The 19,318-nt window shown below is 45.7% G+C and overlaps 1 protein-coding gene across 1 annotated transcript in view; it reads right to left on the reverse strand.

The window, feature by feature from the left end:
- LOC106582408 (kinesin heavy chain) overlaps window positions 1-19,318 on the reverse strand; it is an 80,961-nt gene that overhangs the window by 16,556 nt on the left and 45,087 nt on the right. The window contains 8 exon segments of the mRNA XM_082966902.1: window positions 4,619-4,718; window positions 8,537-8,661; window positions 8,808-8,895; window positions 9,074-9,129; window positions 9,227-9,271; window positions 12,912-13,020; window positions 15,164-15,237; window positions 15,366-15,453. Coding sequence (XP_082823028.1) covers window positions 4,619-4,718; window positions 8,537-8,661; window positions 8,808-8,895; window positions 9,074-9,129; window positions 9,227-9,271; window positions 12,912-13,020; window positions 15,164-15,237; window positions 15,366-15,453 — 685 coding nt within the window.

Below are 19,318 nucleotides of genomic sequence, written 5' to 3' on the forward strand. Positions count from 1 at the left end.
CTGACAGATTTTAGCTCACTAAATGTGCCTACACATCCTTATCACATTCATCAAGTGAGTGTGTGAGAAAATGCACTAAATAAACTGTACAGAAACCTAGTTCAGAGGAGAACAATATCTGCTATCTGTGTCTACGATCCTTCCATTCCGTCTTTCATGATTTGTTAGTTGTATTGAAAAGCGCTATACAAATAAAGTTATTATTATTATAAATACAACACATCCTAGCACAAACCACTAACATTTCTACAGGATCCAGGGATATATTGGGACATGATTATGAGGCAACTTCTTAGGGATCGTAAATCATGCAGCGTGTTATGTCAAGATCACAGATTTTAGAGAAACAACAAATGTCGGTACATATAAGTGTTTAATATCGGCTGAAAGCTTCAATTCTTGTTAATATAACTGCACTGTCCAATTTACAGTAGCTATTAATGCGATAAAAAAAATGACATGTTATTGTTTGAGGAGAGCTCCTAACAACAAAACACTTTTTTCAACGCGATAGGTTTGATAAATTCACCTCTGAAGGTGAATTTTGCTCTGATTTATCATCCAAAGGGTCCCAGAGATAACATGAAGTGTCGTTTTGTTAGATAAAATCATTTTTCATATCCTAAAAAGGTCCATATAGCACGCGCAATCGATTTTGTATTTCCACTCGTTCAATTTGCAAAGAAAGGAATCTGTGAAAATCGCACCCTAAATGTTGTTTGAACGAGTCAAATCACGTTCATCTCTATTCCTCAGAGATCCTAGAAGGTAACAAGACTTCACTATTTCATTAGGGGTGTAGTATATCCTATAGGACACCATATTTGGTCAGAGAGCGACGCCTTCATGGCACACAGATGACGCGGGTGGCCATCACTTGAAGGACTGTATCTTTGACAAAAAAGCACCAATCGGGGTCAAACAAAGCTAGCTAGATAGCCGGAAACCCCGTCTCGGTCGCAAAATGTAGGCGCTAACCTTTTGCGACAGCATGCCTTTTCCTTTTGGACACAACGTATAAGAATATTCAGAGTTATGAAGTTATGAAAACTGGTTGTTTTGCAAATGTTGAAATTATAATATGGCTACTAATACTTGAAAAGCTAAATCAAAGTCCAAGTATACAGATTTTACGATATTCTTGCCGAAAAAAATGGAATATGAATGCGAATGTCCCCTTCACGATTTGTCCAAATGTACCTGGGGACTTGGTATTCTTGTTCACTCATTTTTCAAGTTATCCATCTGAAACTTTGCACATACACTGCTGCCATCTTGTGGACACTATCGGAATTACAACCAGATTGATGGCTATAACTATGACCTTTTTCTTGCATTTCACAGATGGTGGTAGAAAAATACCGGTTGGTTTTTTCTTTGTATTATTTTCGACCAGATCTATTGTGTTATATTCTCCTACATTCAATTCACATTTCCACAAACTCGAAAGTGTTTCCTTTCAAATGGTACCAATAATATGCATATCGTTGCTTCAGGGCCTGAGCTACCGGCAGTTAGATATGGGTATGTCATTTAGGCAAAAATTGAAAGAAAGGGGGCTATCCCTAATAACCTCCGACCGTGTCGACCAGCCAAACACCACCACACTCTGAAATAATCAACACCACACATAATCGTCTCAGTGCTGGGCAGCTCTCATGTAGACCCTGAGATAAGACAGGAAAGCAAGGGATGGGGTTGTGGGGAGGAGGGTGGAGGTAGAGTTACGAGAGGACAGAGAGAGTGGGGAGGAAGGGGGGAGGTAGAGTTACCAGAGGACAGAGAGAGTGGGGAGGAAGGGGGAGGTAGAGTTACCAGAGGACAGAGAGAGTGGGGAGGAAGGGGGGAGGTAGAGTTACCAGAGGACAGAGAGAGAGTGGGGAGGAAGGGGGGAGGTAGAGTTACCAGAGGACAGAGAGAGTGGGGAGGAAGGGGGGAGGTAGAGTTACCAGAGGACAGAGAGAGTGGGGAGGAAGGGGGGAGGTAGAGTTACCAGAGGACAGAGAGAGTGGGGAGGAAGGGGGGAGGTAGAGTTACCAGAGGACAGAGAGAGTGGGGAGGAGGGTGGAGGTAGAGTTACCAGAGGACAGAGAGAGTGGGGAGGAAGGGGGGAGGTAGAGTTACCAGAGGACAGAGAGAGTGGGGAGGAAGGGGGAGGTAGAGTTACCAGAGGACAGAGAGAGTGGGGAGGAAGGGGGGAGGTAGAGTTACCAGAGGACAGAGAGAGAGTGGGGAGGAAGGGGGGAGGTAGAGTTACCAGAGGACAGAGAGAGTGGGGAGGAAGGGGGGAGGTAGAGTTACCAGAGGACAGAGAGAGTGGGGAGGAAGGGGGAGGTAGAGTTACCAGAGGACAGAGAGAGTGGGGAGGAAGGGGGGAGGTAGAGTTACCAGAGGACAGAGAGAGTGGGGAGGAAGGGGGAGGTAGAGTTACCAGAGGACAGAGAGAGTGGGGAGGAAGGGGGGAGGTAGAGTTACCAGAGGACAGAGAGAGTGGGGAGGAAGGGGGAGGTAGAGTTACCAGAGGACAGAGAGAGTGGGGAGGAAGGGGGGAGGTAGAGTTACCAGAGGACAGAGAGAGTGGGGAGGAGGGGGGAGGTAGAGTTACCAGAGGACAGAGAGAGTGGGGAGGAAGGGGGAGGTAGAGTTACCAGAGGACAGAGAGAGTGGGGAGGAAGGGGGAGGTAGAGTTACCAGAGGACAGAGATCGCGGTGTCTGTATCTGTAGCTGTGTCTGTAGCTGTTACTGTGTCGGTGTCTGTAGATGTGTCTGTGTATATAGCTGTGTCTGTAACTATCTGTGTCTGTAGCATTGTCTGTAACTGTGTCTGTAACTGTGTCTGTGTATGTGGCTGTGTATGTTGCTGTGTCTGTAGCTGTGTATGTAGCTGTGTCTGTAGCCGTGTCTGTAACTATCTGTGTATGTAGCTGTGTCTGTATGTAGCTATGTCTGTAGCTTTGTCTGTAACTGTGCCTGTAGCTAATGGTCTTCACATGTGGAAGGGGTAAACAGGGGTAAACAGTGTCCCCCATTTGGGAGAATCAACAATCTGTTTGCATTATTATACATTATCTTGCAATGCAAATTGGAGATACTTATATATATAGTGTATGTGGACAACCCTTCAAATGCGTGGATTCGGCTGTTGCTGACAGGTGTATAAAATCGAGCACACACCATGCAATCTCCATAGACAAACATTGTCAGTAGAATGGCCTTACTGAATTATTTTTCTTTGAAGAGCTCAGTGACTTTCAACGTGGCACCGTCACCTTTCCAACAAATCAGTTCTTCACATTTCTGCCCTGCTAGAGCTGCACCGGTGAAGTATAAGTTCTGTTATTGTGAAGTGGAAATGTCTACGAGCAGTGGAAACGCATTTTCTGGAGGGATGAATCACGCTTCACAATCTGGCAGTCTGATGAACGAATCTGGGTTTGGCGGATGCCAGGAGAATGCTACCTGACCCAATGCATAGTGCCAACTGTAAAGTTTGGTGGAGGAGGAATAATGGTCTGGGGCTGTTTTACATGGTTCGGGTTAGGCCCCTTAGTTCCAGTGAAGGGAAATATTAACCCTACAGCATACAAGACATTCTAGATGATTCTGTGTTTCCAACTTTGTGGCAACAGTTTGGGGATGGCCTGTTTCAGCATGACAATGCCCCAGTCCACAAAGCGAGGTCCATACAGAAATGGTTTGTCGGTGTGGAAGCACTTGACTGGCCTGCACAAAGCCCTGACCTCAACTCCATCGAACACCTTTGGGAGGAATTGGAACACCGACGGTGAGCCAGGCCTAATTGCCCAACATCAGTGACCTCAAATAATGCTCATGACTGAATGGAAGCAAGTTCCTGCAGCAATGTTCCAATATCAAGTTGAAGCCTTCCCAGAAGAGAGGAGGTTGTTATAGCAGCAAAGGGGGAGACTAGCTCCAAATTAATGCCCATGATTTTGGAATGAGATGCTCGACGAGCAGGTGTCCACATACTTTTGACGATGTAGTGTATATGTTTCATTTATATCAAGCACAATCTCAAAAATACAAAAGCACTGTATAAAAGGAGGCAAGTCTGCACAGCAGGTTGCTGGCTGACTAATGAGTACTGAGAGGAGGGTCGTGATCATGGCTACAAATCCAGCATCCAGAAAGTATATCATGATGAACATACTGTTGTTGAAAACAACTAAATATGTCAGTTTGTTTGACAGACAACCTCCATCCAGGTCAGAACAGAACCCAGCCCAAACTGAGATGACAAATTGCCTGTTGCTTAAAATCCCAACATCAACTGACCTATTTATTCTAACAAGGATTTTATTTGGAAAAAACAAAGCTTGCAAAGGGGGAATAATCAGTGAGTAAATGAGAAAACTGGAAACAGAATGAGTGAACGGATGAGTAGTTTGGGAAAACATGTCCAGTCCCCATCCTACCTTATTAGTGAAGCCTATTCTACACGTGTTCAGTGACCAGGATGAACAAAACCCCTCTGGGTCATCCACAGGTCTTCTATATGACTTTCATTAAAGCAATTTCATCAACTGAAAACAAAGTTTCATCAGTAACAATGTTGGTTTATCTAGACACATGCCCTACAACCCCATGGCCTCTAACTGTCAGTGAAGACCTTAGCGTTCATAGGACAGGAGAAGAAGGTGGGAGATGTGTGGAAACAGTTTCTGATGCTCCCAGAGAAGGTTGTGTAGTAGAGTAACTGGGTTCACAATATATTCAATTGGTTTGCGTAAATTATCATTATTTACTGTGTATGCCTTGCAGTCGAGATGTACTCATAAGAATTCTAGTCTCGTTAGACCATAATTGCTACAGCTCCTCCGCTTTCGTTCGTGCTCTCTCTGTCTCTCTATATTTTTCTGAAGCTACTGTCTGTCTCTATCTCTATTTTTCTCACTCCTGTTCTCTCTCTCTCTCTCTCTCTCCTCCAGTCCTCTACTCTCAACAAAATAGGAAAAATGCCAAGGGGGTGAATACTTTCGCAAGCCACTGTATATATAAACTCAGCAAAAAATGAAACGTCCTCTCACTGTCAACTGCGTTTATTTTCAGCAAACTTAACATGTGTAAATATTTGTTTGAACATAACAAGATTCAACAACTGAGACATAAACTGAACAAGTTCCACAGACATGTGATTAACAGAAATTGAATGTGTCCCTGAACAAAGGGGGGGTCAAAATCAAAAGTAACAGTCAGTATCTGGTGTGGCCACCAGCTGCATTAAGTGCTGCAGTGCATCTCCTCCTCATGGACTGCACCAGATTTGCCAGTTCTTGCTGTGAGATGTTACCCCACTCTTCCACCAAGGTACCTGCAAGTTCCCGGACATTTTGGGGGGGAATGGCCCTAGCCCTCACCCTCCAATCAAACAGGTCCCAGACGTGCTCAATGGGTCTGAGATCCGGGCTCTTCGCTGGCCATGGCAGAACACTGACATTCCTGTCTTGCAGGAAATCACGCACAGAATGAGCAGTATGGCTGGTGGCATTGTCATGCTGCAGGGTCATGTCAGGATGAGCCTGCAGGAAGGGTACCACATGAGGGAGGAGGATGTCTTCCCTGTAACGCACAGCGTTGAGATTGCCTGCAATGACAACAAGCTCAGTCCGATGATGCTGTGACACACCGCCCCAGACCATGATGGACCCTCCACCTCCAAATCGATCCCGCTCCAGAGTACAGGCCTCGGTGTAACACTCATTCCTTCGACGATAAACGCAAATCCGACCATCACCTTTGGTGAGACAAAACCGCGACTCGTCAGTGAAGAGCACTTTTTGTCAGTCCTGTCTGGTCCAGTGACGGCGAGTTTGTGCCCATAGGCGACGTTGTTGCCGGTGGTGTCTGGTGAGGACCTGCCTTACAACAGGCCTACAAGCCCTCAGTCTAGCCTCTCTCAGCCTACTGCGGACAGTCTGGGCACTGATGGAGGGATTGTGCGTTCCTGGTGTAACTCAGACAGTTGTTGTTGCCATGCTGTCATTAATTGTTTATGGTTCATTGAACAAGCATCGGAAACAGTGTTTAAACCCTTTTCAATGAAGATCTGTGAAGTTATTTGGATTTTTACGAAATATCTTTGAAAGACAGGGTCCTGAAAAAGGGACGTTTCTTTTTTTGCTGAGTTTATATACACTGAGTATACCAAACATTTGGAAAACCTTCCTAATATTGAAAACTCAATTCGTCGGGGCATGGACTCTACAAGGTGTCGAAGCATTGCACAGGGATGCTGGCCCATGTTGACTCCAATGCTTCCCACAGATGTGTGAAGTTGGCTTGATGTCTTTTGGGTGATGGACCGTTCTTGATACACACGGGAAACTGTTGAGCGTGAAAAACCCACTAGCGTTGTAGTTCTTGCCATAAATCGGTGCGCCTGGCACCTACTACCATACCCCGTTCAAAGGCACCTAAATCTTTTGTCTTGCCCCCTCTGAATGGCACACATACACAATCCATGTAACAATTGTCTCAAGGCTTAAAAATCCTTCTTTAACCTTCAGCTACACTGGTTGAAGTGGATTTAACAAGTGACATCAATAAGGGATCATATCTTTCACCTGGATTCACCTGTTCAGTCGATGTCATGGAAATAACAGGTGTTCTTAATGTTTTGTATACTCAGTATATATTTGTATTTATTATGGATCCCCATTAACTGTTGCCAAGGTAGTAGCTACTCTTCCTGGGGTCCAGAAACATTAAGGCAGATATATACAATCAAAAATATTACATGACATTACATTTCATAACACTTTTCACAACACATTGTGTGCCCTCAGGCCACTACTCTGCTACCACATATCTACAATACAAAATCCATGTGTGTGTAGAGTACATGTGTTAGCATGTGTACGTGTGTATCTCTTCACAGTCCCTGCTGTTCCATAAGGTGTATTTTTATCATTTTTTTCAATCTGATTCTACTGCTTGCATCAGTTATCTGATGTGGAATAGAGTTCCATGTAGTCATGGCTCTATATAGTACTGTGTGCCTCCCATAGTCTGTTCTGGACTTGGGATTTTAAAGAGACCTCTGGTGGCATGTCTTGTGGGGTATGCATGGGTGTAAAGATGATTCGTTGAAAAATATGATTTATTGAAGAGAGAGAAGGAGAGGCAGGGGAGAGAGAGAGAGAGAGAGAGAGAGAGAGAGAGAGAGAGAGAGAGAGAGAGAGAGAAAAGGAGAGGCAGGGGAGAGAGAGAGAAAAGGAGAGGCACGGGAGAGAGAGAGAAAAGGAGAGGCACGGGAGAGAGAGAGAAAGGGAGAGGCACGGGAGAGAGAGAGAAAAGGAGAGGCACGGGAGAGAGAGAAAAGGAGAGGCACGGGAGAGAGAGAAAAGGAGAGGCGGGGAGAGAGAGAGAGCAGGAGAGGCAGGGGAGAGAGAGAAGGAGAGGCAGGGGAGAGAGGTGAGGAAAGGAAGAGGAGGGAGAGAAGGAGAGGCAGGAGTGAGAGAGAGAGAGAGAAGGAGAGGCAGGAGAGAGAGAGAGAGAGAGAGAGAAGGAGAGGCAGGGGAGAGAGAGAGAGAGGAGAGGCAGGGGGAGAGAGAGAGAAGGAGCGGTAGGGGAGAGAGGTGAGGAAAGGAAGAAGAGAGTGAGAAGTGGGGTGGGAGGGAAGAGAGGAAGGGAAGACCAAGTGAGTGAAGGAGATGAGAGGGATGAGAGGGATGAGAGGCAGAGAGGGAGGGTAGTAAGAGGGAAGACCACTCACCTTCACATTCCCAGCCAAATCCACCAGGTAGACTTCTCACCTTCTCACTACAAGCCAGATCCACCAGGTAGACTTCGCACCTTCTCACTACAAGCCAGATCCACCAGGTAGACTTCTCACCTTCTCAATACCTGCCAGATCCACCAGGTAGACTTCTCACCTTCTCAATACCTGCCAGATCCACCAGGTAGACTTCTCACCTTCTCAATACCTGCCAGATCCACCAGGTAGACTTCTCACCTTCTCAATACCTGCCAGATCCACCAGGTAGACTTCTCACCTTCTCAATACCTGCCAGATCCACCAGGTAGACTTCTCACCTTCTCAATACCTGCCAGATCCACCAGGTAGACTTCTCACCTTCTCAATACCTGCCAGATCCACCAGGTAGACTTCTCACCTTCTCAATACCTGCCAGATCCACCAGGTAGACTTCTCACCTTCTCAATACCTGCCAGATCCACCAGGTAGACTTCTCACCTTCTCAATACCTGCCAGATCCACCAGGTAGACTTCTCACCTTCTCAATACCTGCCAGATCCACCAGGTAGACTTCTCACCTTATCAATACCTGCCAGATCCACCAGGTAGACTTCTCACCTTCTCAATACCTGCCAGATCCACCAGGTAGACTTCTCACCTTCTCAATACCTGCCAGATCCACCAGGTAGACTTCTCACCTTCTCAATACCTGCCAGATCCACCAGGTAGACTTCTCACCTTATCAATACCTGCCAGATCCACCAGGTAGACTTCTCACCTTCTCAATACCTGCCAGATCCACCAGGTAGACTTCTCACCTTCTCAATACCTGCCAGATCCACCAGGTAAAGTTTTCCTGACAGCTTCTGTTCTGTCTCTCTGTGCTCCTGCTTGATGTTGATCAGGAAGATGCTGTGACTGCGAGAACTGTGCTCATTCATGTCTGTGTGGACGAATAAACAGCAGCACAACATTTGAGTGGTAGCAAAGAAAATGGGCAGTCTTTTGCTGAATCACTGGATATCAAATGTAGTTAAAATGTATTTATTCATTAAATGTGTGATTCCAGAGGAAAAGAGAAGCACTTACTTGTAACAGCCACGTGACGATTGGACTTTCCCTCATCGATGACATCCATAACCTCTTCTGGACTGGACACAAAGCGTTCCGTACAGACCTGTGTGTGAAAGTGGGAATGTGTGTGAAGCTGAGGTAAATGTTGCATCAGAACCACAATATTGTGGGGTATTTACCTGAAATATTATTTACTGTGCTTAGTGAATGAACAATAATATTATCAACAATTGAAATCATTTCTGTTTATAGCACTTTAGTAACAGAGATTGGATACCCACCTTAACATAGGGCACCTTGTTTTTGTCCTCATGCACCGCCAGGTTGGTCTTTGACACTGAAAAAGAAAAAAGGCAGAAAATATTTAAATCAGAATTGTCCACCTCACTTTTCAGAAATCCAAACTTTATTAAAACTAGAAAGTCTTTACTCACCATCCAATAAGTCTCTGATTTTGTCTAAGTAGATGTCAAAGTAGTAGACGTATAAAGACAGAACATACACTATATATACAAAAGTATGTGGACACCACTTCAAAATTAGTGGAGTCGGCTATTTCAGCCACACCTGTTGCTGACAGGTGTATAAAATTGAGCACACAGCCATGCGCTCTCCATAGACAAACATTGGCAAAATAATGGCCTTACTGAGGAGCTCAGTGCCTTTCAACGTGGCGCCATCATAGGATGCCACCCTTCTTCAAATTTCTGCACTGCTAGGGCTGCCCTAGTCAACTGTAAGTGCGGTTATTGTGATGTGGAAATGTCTAGGAGCAACAATGGCTCAGCCGCGAAGTGGTAGGCAACACAAGCTCACAGAATGGGACAGCCAAGTGCTGAAGCATGTAGCGCGTAAAAATTGTCTGTCCTCGGTTGCAACACTCTCTACCGAATTTCAAACTGCCTCTGGAAGCAGTGCCAGAACAAGATGTGTTCGTCGGGGGCTTCATGAAATGGGTTTCCATGGCTGAGCAGCCATACACAAGCCCAAGATCACCATGCGCAATGCCAAGTGTCGGCTGGAGTGGTGTAAAGATCGCCGCCATTGGACTCTGGAGCAGTGGAAACGCATTCTCTGGAGTGATGAATCATGCTTCACCATCTGGCAGTCTGACGGACGAATATGGTTTTGGCAGATGCCAGGAGAACGTTACCTGCCTGAATGCATAGTGCCAACGGTAAAGTTTGGTGGAGGAGGAACAATGTTCTGGGGCTGTTTTTCATGGTTTGGGCTAGGCCCCTTAGTTCCAGTGAAAGGAATTCTTAAAGCCACAGCAGACAATGACATTCTAGATGATTCTGTGCTTCCAACTGTGCTTCCAACTTTGTGGGGAAGGCCCTTTCCTGTTTCAGCATGACAATGCCCCACTGCACAAAGCGAGGTCCATACAGAAATGGTTTGTCGAGATTGGTGTGGAAGAACTTTACTGGCCTGCACAGAGCCCTGACCTCAACCCCATCAAAGACCTTTGGGATAAATTGGAACTCCGACTGCGAGCCAGGCCTAATCACCCAACATCAGTGCCCAACCTCACTAATGCTCTTATAGCTGAATGGAAGCAAGTCCCTGCAGCATTGTTCCAACATCTAATGGAAAGCCTTCCCAGAAGAGTGGAGGCTGTTATAGCAGCAAAGGGGGACCAACTCTATATTAATGCCCATGATTTTGGAAAGTGATGTTTGACAAGCAGGTGTCTACATAATTTTTGGTCATGTAGTGTATATCACACACTGCATATAAAAAACCGTTAATAAACCGGACTATGACAGCATTACTCCTGTGCCAGTCTTGTCCTTGGTGAAGTACTCACTATTCTAACAGATGAGCACTCGGGTTCCTAGGCTTTTGTGTTGTGACCTTCCATTTGGGTTACTTGAGGACCACACAGCCCACAGTCACCAGTTGGATGTGTCACTACTGTGACCATATGGTACTTGTAACCTACTCCAGCAGAGCAAGCACCATAGTGGACGCCTGGCTCTGTGGGTCCTGTCACTAACACTAGCACAGTAAAGAGCACTGGACTATCCCTCAGCCACCACAGCACCTGTTCCATTCACATTGTATATGGTACACAGAATGCACTGCTCTTACACTTTCATAACATCTTATTATACATTCTCATATATTGACAAATCCTGCAAAATGATATCTTAACATAGACTATTTGCTGTGAAGGCAAGCTAACCTAAATTACATGGACACTGAGCACCTAGCCAGGGTTCCAGAGGGGCCATGGTGTGTCTGTTATCTTAATGTGGAACCTAGCCAGGGTTCCAGAGGGGCCATAGTGTGTCTGTTATCTTGATGTGGAACCTAGCCAGGGTTCCAGAGGGGCCATAGTGTGTCTGTTATCTTAATGTGGAACCTAGCCAGGGTTCCAGAGGGGCCATGGTGTGTCTGTTATCTTAATGTGGAACCTAGCCAGGGTTCCAGAGGGGCCATAGTGTGTCTGTTATCTTGATGTGGAACCTAGCCAGGGTTCCAGAGGGGCCATAGTGTGTCTGTTATCTTGATGTGGAACCTAGCCAGGGTTCCAGAGGGGCCATAGTGTGTCTGTTATCTTAATGTGGAACCTAGCCAGGGTTCCAGAGGGGCCATAGTGTGTCTGTTATCTTGATGTGGAACCTAGCCAGGGTTCCAGAGGGGCCATGGTGTGTCTGTTATCTTAATGTGGAACCTAGCCAGGGTTCCAGAGGGGCCATGGTGTGTCTGTTATCTTAATGTGGAACCTAGCCAGGGTTCCAGAGGGGCCATGGTGTGTCTGTTATCTTAATGTGGAACCTAGCCAGGGTTCCAGAGGGGCCATAGTGTGTCTGTTATCTTGATGTGGAACCTAGCCAGGGTTCCAGAGGGGCCATGGTGTGTCTGTTATCTTAATGTGGAACCTAGCCAGGGTTCCAGAGGGGCCATAGTGTGTCTGTTATCTTAATGTGGAACCTAGCCAGGGTTCCAGAGGGGCCATGGTGTGTCTGTTATCTTGATGTGGAACCTAGCCAGGGTTCCAGAGGGGCCATAGTGTGTCTGTTACCTTAATGTGGAACCTAGCCAGGGTTCCAGAGGGGCCATGGTGTGTCTGTTATCTTAATGTGGAACCTAGCCAGGGTTCCAGAGGGGCCATAGTGTGTCTGTTATCTTGATGTGGAACCTAGCCAGGGTTCCAGAGGGGCCATAGTGTGTCTGTTATCTTGATGTGGAACCTAGCCAGGGTTCCAGAGGGGCCATAGTGTGTCTGTTATCTTAATGTGGAACCTAGCCAGGGTTCCAGAGGGGCCATAGTGTGTCTGTTATCTTGATGTGGAACCTAGCCAGGGTTCCAGAGGGGCCATGGTGTGTCTGTTATCTTAATGTGGAACCTAGCCAGGGTTCCAGAGGGGCCATGGTGTGTCTGTTATCTTAATGTGGAACCTAGCCAGGGTTCCAGAGGGGCCATGGTGTGTCTGTTATCTTAATGTGGAACCTAGCCAGGGTTCCAGAGGGGCCATGGTGTGTCTGTTATCTTAATGTGGAACCTAGCCAGGGTTCCAGAGGGGCCATGGTGTGTCTGTTATCTTAATGTGGAACCTAGCCAGGGTTCCAGAGGGGCCATGGTGTATCTGTTACCTTAATGTGGAACCTAGCCAGGGTTCCAGAGGGGCCATGGTGTGTCTGTTACCTTAATGTGGAACCTAGCCAGGGTTCCAGAGGGGCCATAGTGTGTCTGTTACCTTAATGTGGAACCTAGCCAGGGTTCCAGAGGGGCCATGGTGTGTCTGTTATCTTAATGTGGAACCTAGCCAGGGTTCCAGAGGGGCCATGGTGTGTCTGTTATCTTGATGTGGAACCTAGCCAGGGTTCCAGAGGGGCCATGGTGTGTCTGTTACCTTAATGTGGAACCTAGCCAGGGTTCCAGAGGGGCCATAGTGTGTCTGTTACCTTAATGTGGAACCTAGCCAGGGTTCCAGAGGGGCCATGGTGTGTCTGTTATCTTAATGTGGAACCTAGCCAGGGTTCCAGAGGGGCCATAGTGTGTCTGTTATCTTAATGTGGAACCTAGCCAGGGTTCCAGAGGGGCCATAGTGTGTCTGTTACCTTAATGTGGAACCTAGCCAGGGTTCCAGAGGGGCCATGGTGTGTCTGTTACCTTGATGTGGAACTCCAGGTTCTCGTCCATGGAGTAGATGTGGTCAAAGATGTCCCTGCTGATACGGGGGATAATACCCATCTGCTGGGAGTCATGTAGCTTGCCCTGGGAAAAAACACACTCCTGATCAAATAAACAAGATAGACGACAACATTTAGCATTCCCAAAAGTTGAAATGGCAAGTAGCAATACAGATTCATTACAGAGGGAAAAAGCACTCACCATTTCTCCTCAAACAAAGGCCTTAACCCTCTTAGCTTTCATAAGGCCTGGGTCCTCATATTGATCAGAAATACACATGCTACCTCAAGGGGGTTTCATTCCTTTGCCAGCCTGAACTTCCTTTACTTTAGTCCCCTCATCCCCCACCTCAATTTCATTCAGTCTTACCTCTCCTTATCCAGCCCAAACATAATAAAAATAATATTGACTTGACAATAAAAATGTAATGGACTATCACAGTCTGTCATTCGCCTCAGGGCTGATGCCATTCATATGGTAATATGATGCTGGCTAGGTAGACGAGGATAGGGAGATGTATAATAGCATCATAGATTAAGCACATAACAAGGATAGTTTTACATTCTGGTCAGGCTGGCAGCGTGGAAGCTAATCATACTGCCACCATCGCTTCCCCGCCCTTCCATTAGCTGCTGAGGAATAATGGAATAAATGTTTTCCAATTTTATCCTGAGGCTTGCTGAAGGCTCTCTGGGCTGTTTCCAGGGCAACGGCTGCAGCTGAATAGGAGGCTATTGTATGTATGTGTAATCGCATGGTGGCACATCATGTGAACCGTGGCGGAGTAACACCTCACTGCTATTTTGGCGTGCCGTCTGGCATAGGCAGTCAGCCTAAATAAAGGTATGCCAGTAAGGAAGACGCAGCAGGAGGGAAGGACTGTTGGGAATGTTCCCATTCAAGGAGAACCAGAAATGTTCTTCCACAACACAAGCATGAGAGAGATTTTTGCTGAAAAGTCTGTTGTTGGTGATTTATTGTATATGCATACTGACTGGCACCTCCCTTTAAATGAAGCAAACATGTTTGACAATCTCAAGTGTCTGCCGCCTGAGTAACTACAGCACAATTTTGATCCGCCTGTAAAAAACATGTTTCTGCAACACTATGTTAAATAGTCTAAAACTCGCTTTTGAAATCATGTTAGGATTATGACTGAGGTAATCATCTTAAAGGGATAGTTCATGCAAAATATATATATATATATATGTGTGTTATATATGTGTGTTAAATTACCCTTACCTTGAGTTGTGTCTTAAGGCCCATGGTGACAGAATCCACAATAATCCATTATTTACTTCTGGCTACAGCCTGGATTTAGCATATTAGCATCGTCAGATTTCATGAATGGAAACAGCCGAACCGATGTAAGCAAACCTGCACTGCAAGACGAAACTTCTTCAAAAACGCTTCAAACTAAGTTTGGTAGAGTCAATACTCGCGAAGAACCTGTCCAGGTGTTCTTCCACGCGAGAAACATTTTAAATGCTCTGATACTTCCTATGGTTTACAGGTTTCTATGTTTATCTGGAAAGCAATCCACGTCTAAGTGCCTGCCCCAGGAGGACATCATCAATGGAAGACACATACAGATGCCCTGTGCTGTTGCTACGTGAGGTAATAATTTCAGTTCTGAGGAACTAAGTTCCAGCAATTATTTTAGCAGTATAAACGTTTTAAAAAATCCCTGCTAACTCCACTAACTACCGAATTTAGTGTGTTTCTGATGAAGTCTCGGCTTGCAGTGCAGCTTTGCTAACATCGGTCCGGCTGTTGCCATTCATGAAATCTGACGATGCTAGCATGCCAACTCTAGGCTGTAGACAGAAGTATATAATGGATTATTGTGGATTCTGTCACCATGGGCCTTCAAACACAAATCAAGGTAAAGGTAATTTAATCCAAATATAGATTTTGCATGAACTATTCCTTTAAACTCCAGTCACTACCAGCTCAGCCAATGGGTCACTAGATCACCTACAGATGCAGGTAGCGAGGCCAAAAGTTAAACCTGATTCTAGTCTGTACCTCTGGCTCCTCTTTAAACGGTTTTATGTCCCATGAGCCTCTCCTTTGTACTGCCTTGTAAAAATGGCTGCTAATGGTTATACTTGCACAGTAGCTTCACTGAAGCCTAATGTCTGCTATCCTTAATCTAATCTCTAAAAGAATCTCTTTGGTTCCAGCACAAATCCCAGTGAGGCATCAAAATGTCCTTCTGACTTACCTCCATGGTCTGGGTCTTTCCTGTTGAGGTCTGGCCATAGGCAAAGATTGTTCCATTGTACCCGCCCAGCACATCTCCAAAATGCAGAAACTGGGGTTACGGCTTTCATAATAGCTCTGGAGCTGAGTTGATATGATGATGAAATGACGGTGGGGAGGAGAGGAGGTCAGATAAAGAGACTGCAGGACAGAGTGTCTCTGACCTTTGACGATCTGCTTGGCACAGGCATCGTAGACTTGCTCCTGGGCTGTGTTGGGTGGCAGGACTCGGTCAAACACATAGGGCTTACTCTGCAAGGGACGAAATAAAGCAACTGTCAATAGTCTAATTTCACCGTTAGTCCATTCCTGAGGAACCGTTGTGAGTTATTTTCAGCAACAAAACTGAATGTAAGAACATGAATAAAGCCTAAACATTTTCCACCTCAGACATTTTGTCACTGTTGAATCTTTTGACTGCAAGCAGGGTGTGACAATCTGACAAGGTGAGAAAATAGAGTCCGTATTACATCAAGCAAGGTTCCATGACTGTGGTGACCTTGTTCCCTCCAGATCTCTTTCAGAGTAAGTGTGTCTAGGAGGTGTCACACTAAACCAGTCTCCTCCTGCTCTGAGGTACAGCCGGAGCAACTCTAAACGGACCTCAGATCAGTTATTCAGTCTGTCTAGGAGGTGTCACACTAAACCAGTCTCCTCCTGCTCTGAGGTACAGCCGGAGCAACTCTAAACTGACCTCAGATCAGTTATTCAGTCTGTCTAGGAGGTGTCACACTAAACCAGTCTCCTCCTGCTCTGAGGTACAGCCGGAGCAACTCTAAACTGACCTCAGATCAGTTATTCAGACTGTCTAGGTGTCACACTAAACCAGTCTCCTTCTGCTCTGAGGTACAGCCGGAGCAACTCTAAACTGACCTCAGATCAGTTATTCTGTCTGTCTAGGAGGTGTCACACTAAACCAGTCTCCTCCTGCTCTGAGGTACAGCCGGAGCAACTCTAAACTGACCTCAGATCAGTTATTCAGTCTGTCTAGGTGTCACACTAAACCAGTCTCCTCCTGCTCTGAGGTACAGCCGGAGCAACTCTAAACTGACCTCAGATCAGTTATTCAGTCTGTCTAGGTGTCACACTAAACCAGTCTCCTCCTGCTCTGAGGTACAGCTGGAGCAACTCTAAACGGACCTCAGATCAGTTATCCTGTCACAACAGTACGCCTGTCTGATTATTCACTTAGTATAGGACAGATAACCTGTCTCGTTACACTGTGGCTGTTACGGATACAGGTATCCTGTGTGTATTTGTTTTCTCTCCTTCTGCCCTAGTCACAGGTGGCAGTCATCAGTCGCCAATCAGTCGCCAATCTGAAGACACACCTGCTCCTTTTCTCTTACCCAATCACATCCCCTTTCCCTTGGTTTAAAATAAACCCAATCAGTTGTCTCTGGAGCTATCTCTCTTTTGTTTTTGTGCCTACATCTCACATTGTCTGTTATCGTGTGAGTATGTATTGCTGTGGTGTATGGCTGTTTGTTTGTTGGCGGGAAAAGAAAAGGGGACACCAAGCCAAGTCGCCCTTGTGCATACATTACCTGTAGGAAAACTTTGTCTAAGTACCCTAGTTAGAACTGGGCGGACCACCCACTGTATTTTATTGGTTAGTTGGCTAGCTGTTCTTGAAGCAGGCAAGACTAGCTTCGTTTTTTTTCTTTAAATAGTTATTTCCTTGGGTCCAGCTCAGCCCCTTTACCCCCCTCCCCACATTACCGTGTGTTTAAAAAATACGGTAAATAAATCTACCGTCAAGTGTTTGACGGTAGATTTAGGTTGTCTGTTTTTAGTTCTCACTGTTCTTTTTTTACTGTCATGATTTGCATGAGATATGTTACAGGTCTCGTTTCCATCCCCCCTGGACTGCAGGGCCAAAGGGATTCGTAACAGTGGGCCTGGAGGTTACTTTGGAGACAGAGACAACCACAGATTTTCTGTTAATAGCATCCTGGGATGGGCTTGAATGAAGCAGGCCCACAAACAGTTACACAGGAAAACAAAGGATGGAGAGGAGACATTTTCAAGACAAGATTTGTATTTATGGATCCCCATTTCCTGGGGTCCAGCAAAATTAAGGCAGTTATACAATTTTCAAAGCACACGAAATGTGTGTCCTCAGGCCGCTACACCACTACCACATATCTACAACAAAATCCATGTGTACGTGTGTGTATAGTGCTATCGTGTGTGTGTGTGTATGCATGTCTCTGCCTATGTTAGTTTTGCTTCATTTACATTTAAGTCATTTAGCAGACGCTCTTATCCAGAGCGACTTACAAATTGGAGAGTTCCTGCTGTTCCATAAGGCGTATTTTTATGTTTTTTAAATCTAATTTTACTGCTTGCATCTGTTACCTGATGTGGAATAGAGTTCCATGTAGTCATGGCTCTATATAGTACTGTGTGCCTCCCATAGTCTGTTCTGGACTTGGGGACTGTGAAGAGACCTCTAGTGGCATGTCTTGTGGGGTATGCATGGGTGTCTGAGCTGTGTGCTAGTAGTTTAAACAGGCAGCTCAGTGCTTTCAACAAGTCAATACCTCTCACAAATACAAGTAGTGAAGTCAGTCACTCCTCTACTTTGAGATGGTGGGTTATGAGTGTTTTAGAACTTGTGTGTAGGAGCGTGTGTAGTTGTGTATGTCTCTCATCCCTCTTGGAGACAGGCCCCCACCAGACACTACTCTATACTGCTGTAGGAGTGAAATATTACTTCCCACTTTGTTGTTGTCCTGCTAGTCTAATCTAAAAAGAAATATATCTGGGACAGTTGACATTCGGTCAGTGTCACGTTCGTAGTTAGAAGGAGACCAAGGCGCAGCGTTTCACATCATTTAATAAATGAAACTCAAACAAAAAAGCACAAATGAAATGTGACAAATGGCGTGCTCACAGACAACTAACCAAAAAACAAGATCCCACAACACCCAGTGGGAAAATGCTGCCTAATTATGATCCCCAATCAGAGACAACGAATGACAGCTGCCTCTGATTGGGAACCATATCAGGCCAACATAGAAATACAAAAACAGATGTTCCCATCTGAGTCACACCCTGACCTAACCAAACAGAGAATAATAAGGATCTCTAAGGTCATGGCGTGACAGTCAGACTGATTTCAAACCCATGTAATTACCTTAGTTTAACAAAGGAGATGATTTGAAAAGCAGCAGAATTGATGGATCTTAAAATGGGAGGTTCCTCCTGGCTAAGAGTGGGTTTACTCACCCTGGGGCTTTGGAGTGAGGTGGGGGTGGGATTCATTCAACTGAAGGTCATATGCATTTTCCCCGTCAAGCAACAGAGTTTCTAGCTATCCTCCAGAGTCATGTTCATCAAAGCCCTTGAATAAGTACAGTGCATTCGGAAAGTATTCAGACCACTTGACTTTTCCTCCCTCATCAATCTACACACAGTACTCCATAATGACGAAGCAAAAACATTTAAAAATAAATAAATAAAACCGAAATATCAAATTTACGTAAGTATTCAGACCCTTTACTCAGTACTTTGTTGAAGCACCTTTGGCAGCGATTACAGCCTTGAGTCTTCTTGGGTATGACGCTACAAGCTTGGCACACCTGTATTTGGGGAGTTTCTCCCATTCTTCTCTGCAGATCCTCTCAAGCTCTGTCTGGTTGGATAGTGAGTATCGCTGCTCAGCTATTTTCAGGTCTCTCCAGAGATGTTCGATCAGGTTCAAGTCCGGGCTCTGGCTGGGCCATTCAAGGACATTCAGAGACTTGTTACATTTACGTCATTTAGCAGACGCTCTTATCCAGAGCGACTTACAGTAGTGAATGCATACATTTCATACATTTTTTTTTTCTGTGCTGGCCCCCCGTGGGAATCGAACCCACAATCCTGGTGTTGCAAACACCATGCTCTACCAACTGAGCTACAGGGAATGTCCCAAAGCCACTCCTGCGTTGTCTTGGCTGTGTGCTTAGGGTCGTTGTCCTGTTGGAAGTTGAACCGTCACCCCCAGTCTGAGGTCCTGAGTGCTCTGGAGAAGGTTTTCGTCAAGGAGCTCTCTGTACTTTGCTCCGTTCATCTTTCCCTCGATCCTGACTAGTCTCCCACATCATAATGCTGCCACCAACATGCTTCA

The sequence above is a fragment of the Salmo salar genome, chromosome 21, assembly GCF_965601325.2.
Source record: "Salmo salar chromosome 21, fSalSal1, whole genome shotgun sequence".
NCBI lineage: Eukaryota > Metazoa > Chordata > Actinopteri > Salmoniformes > Salmonidae > Salmo > Salmo salar.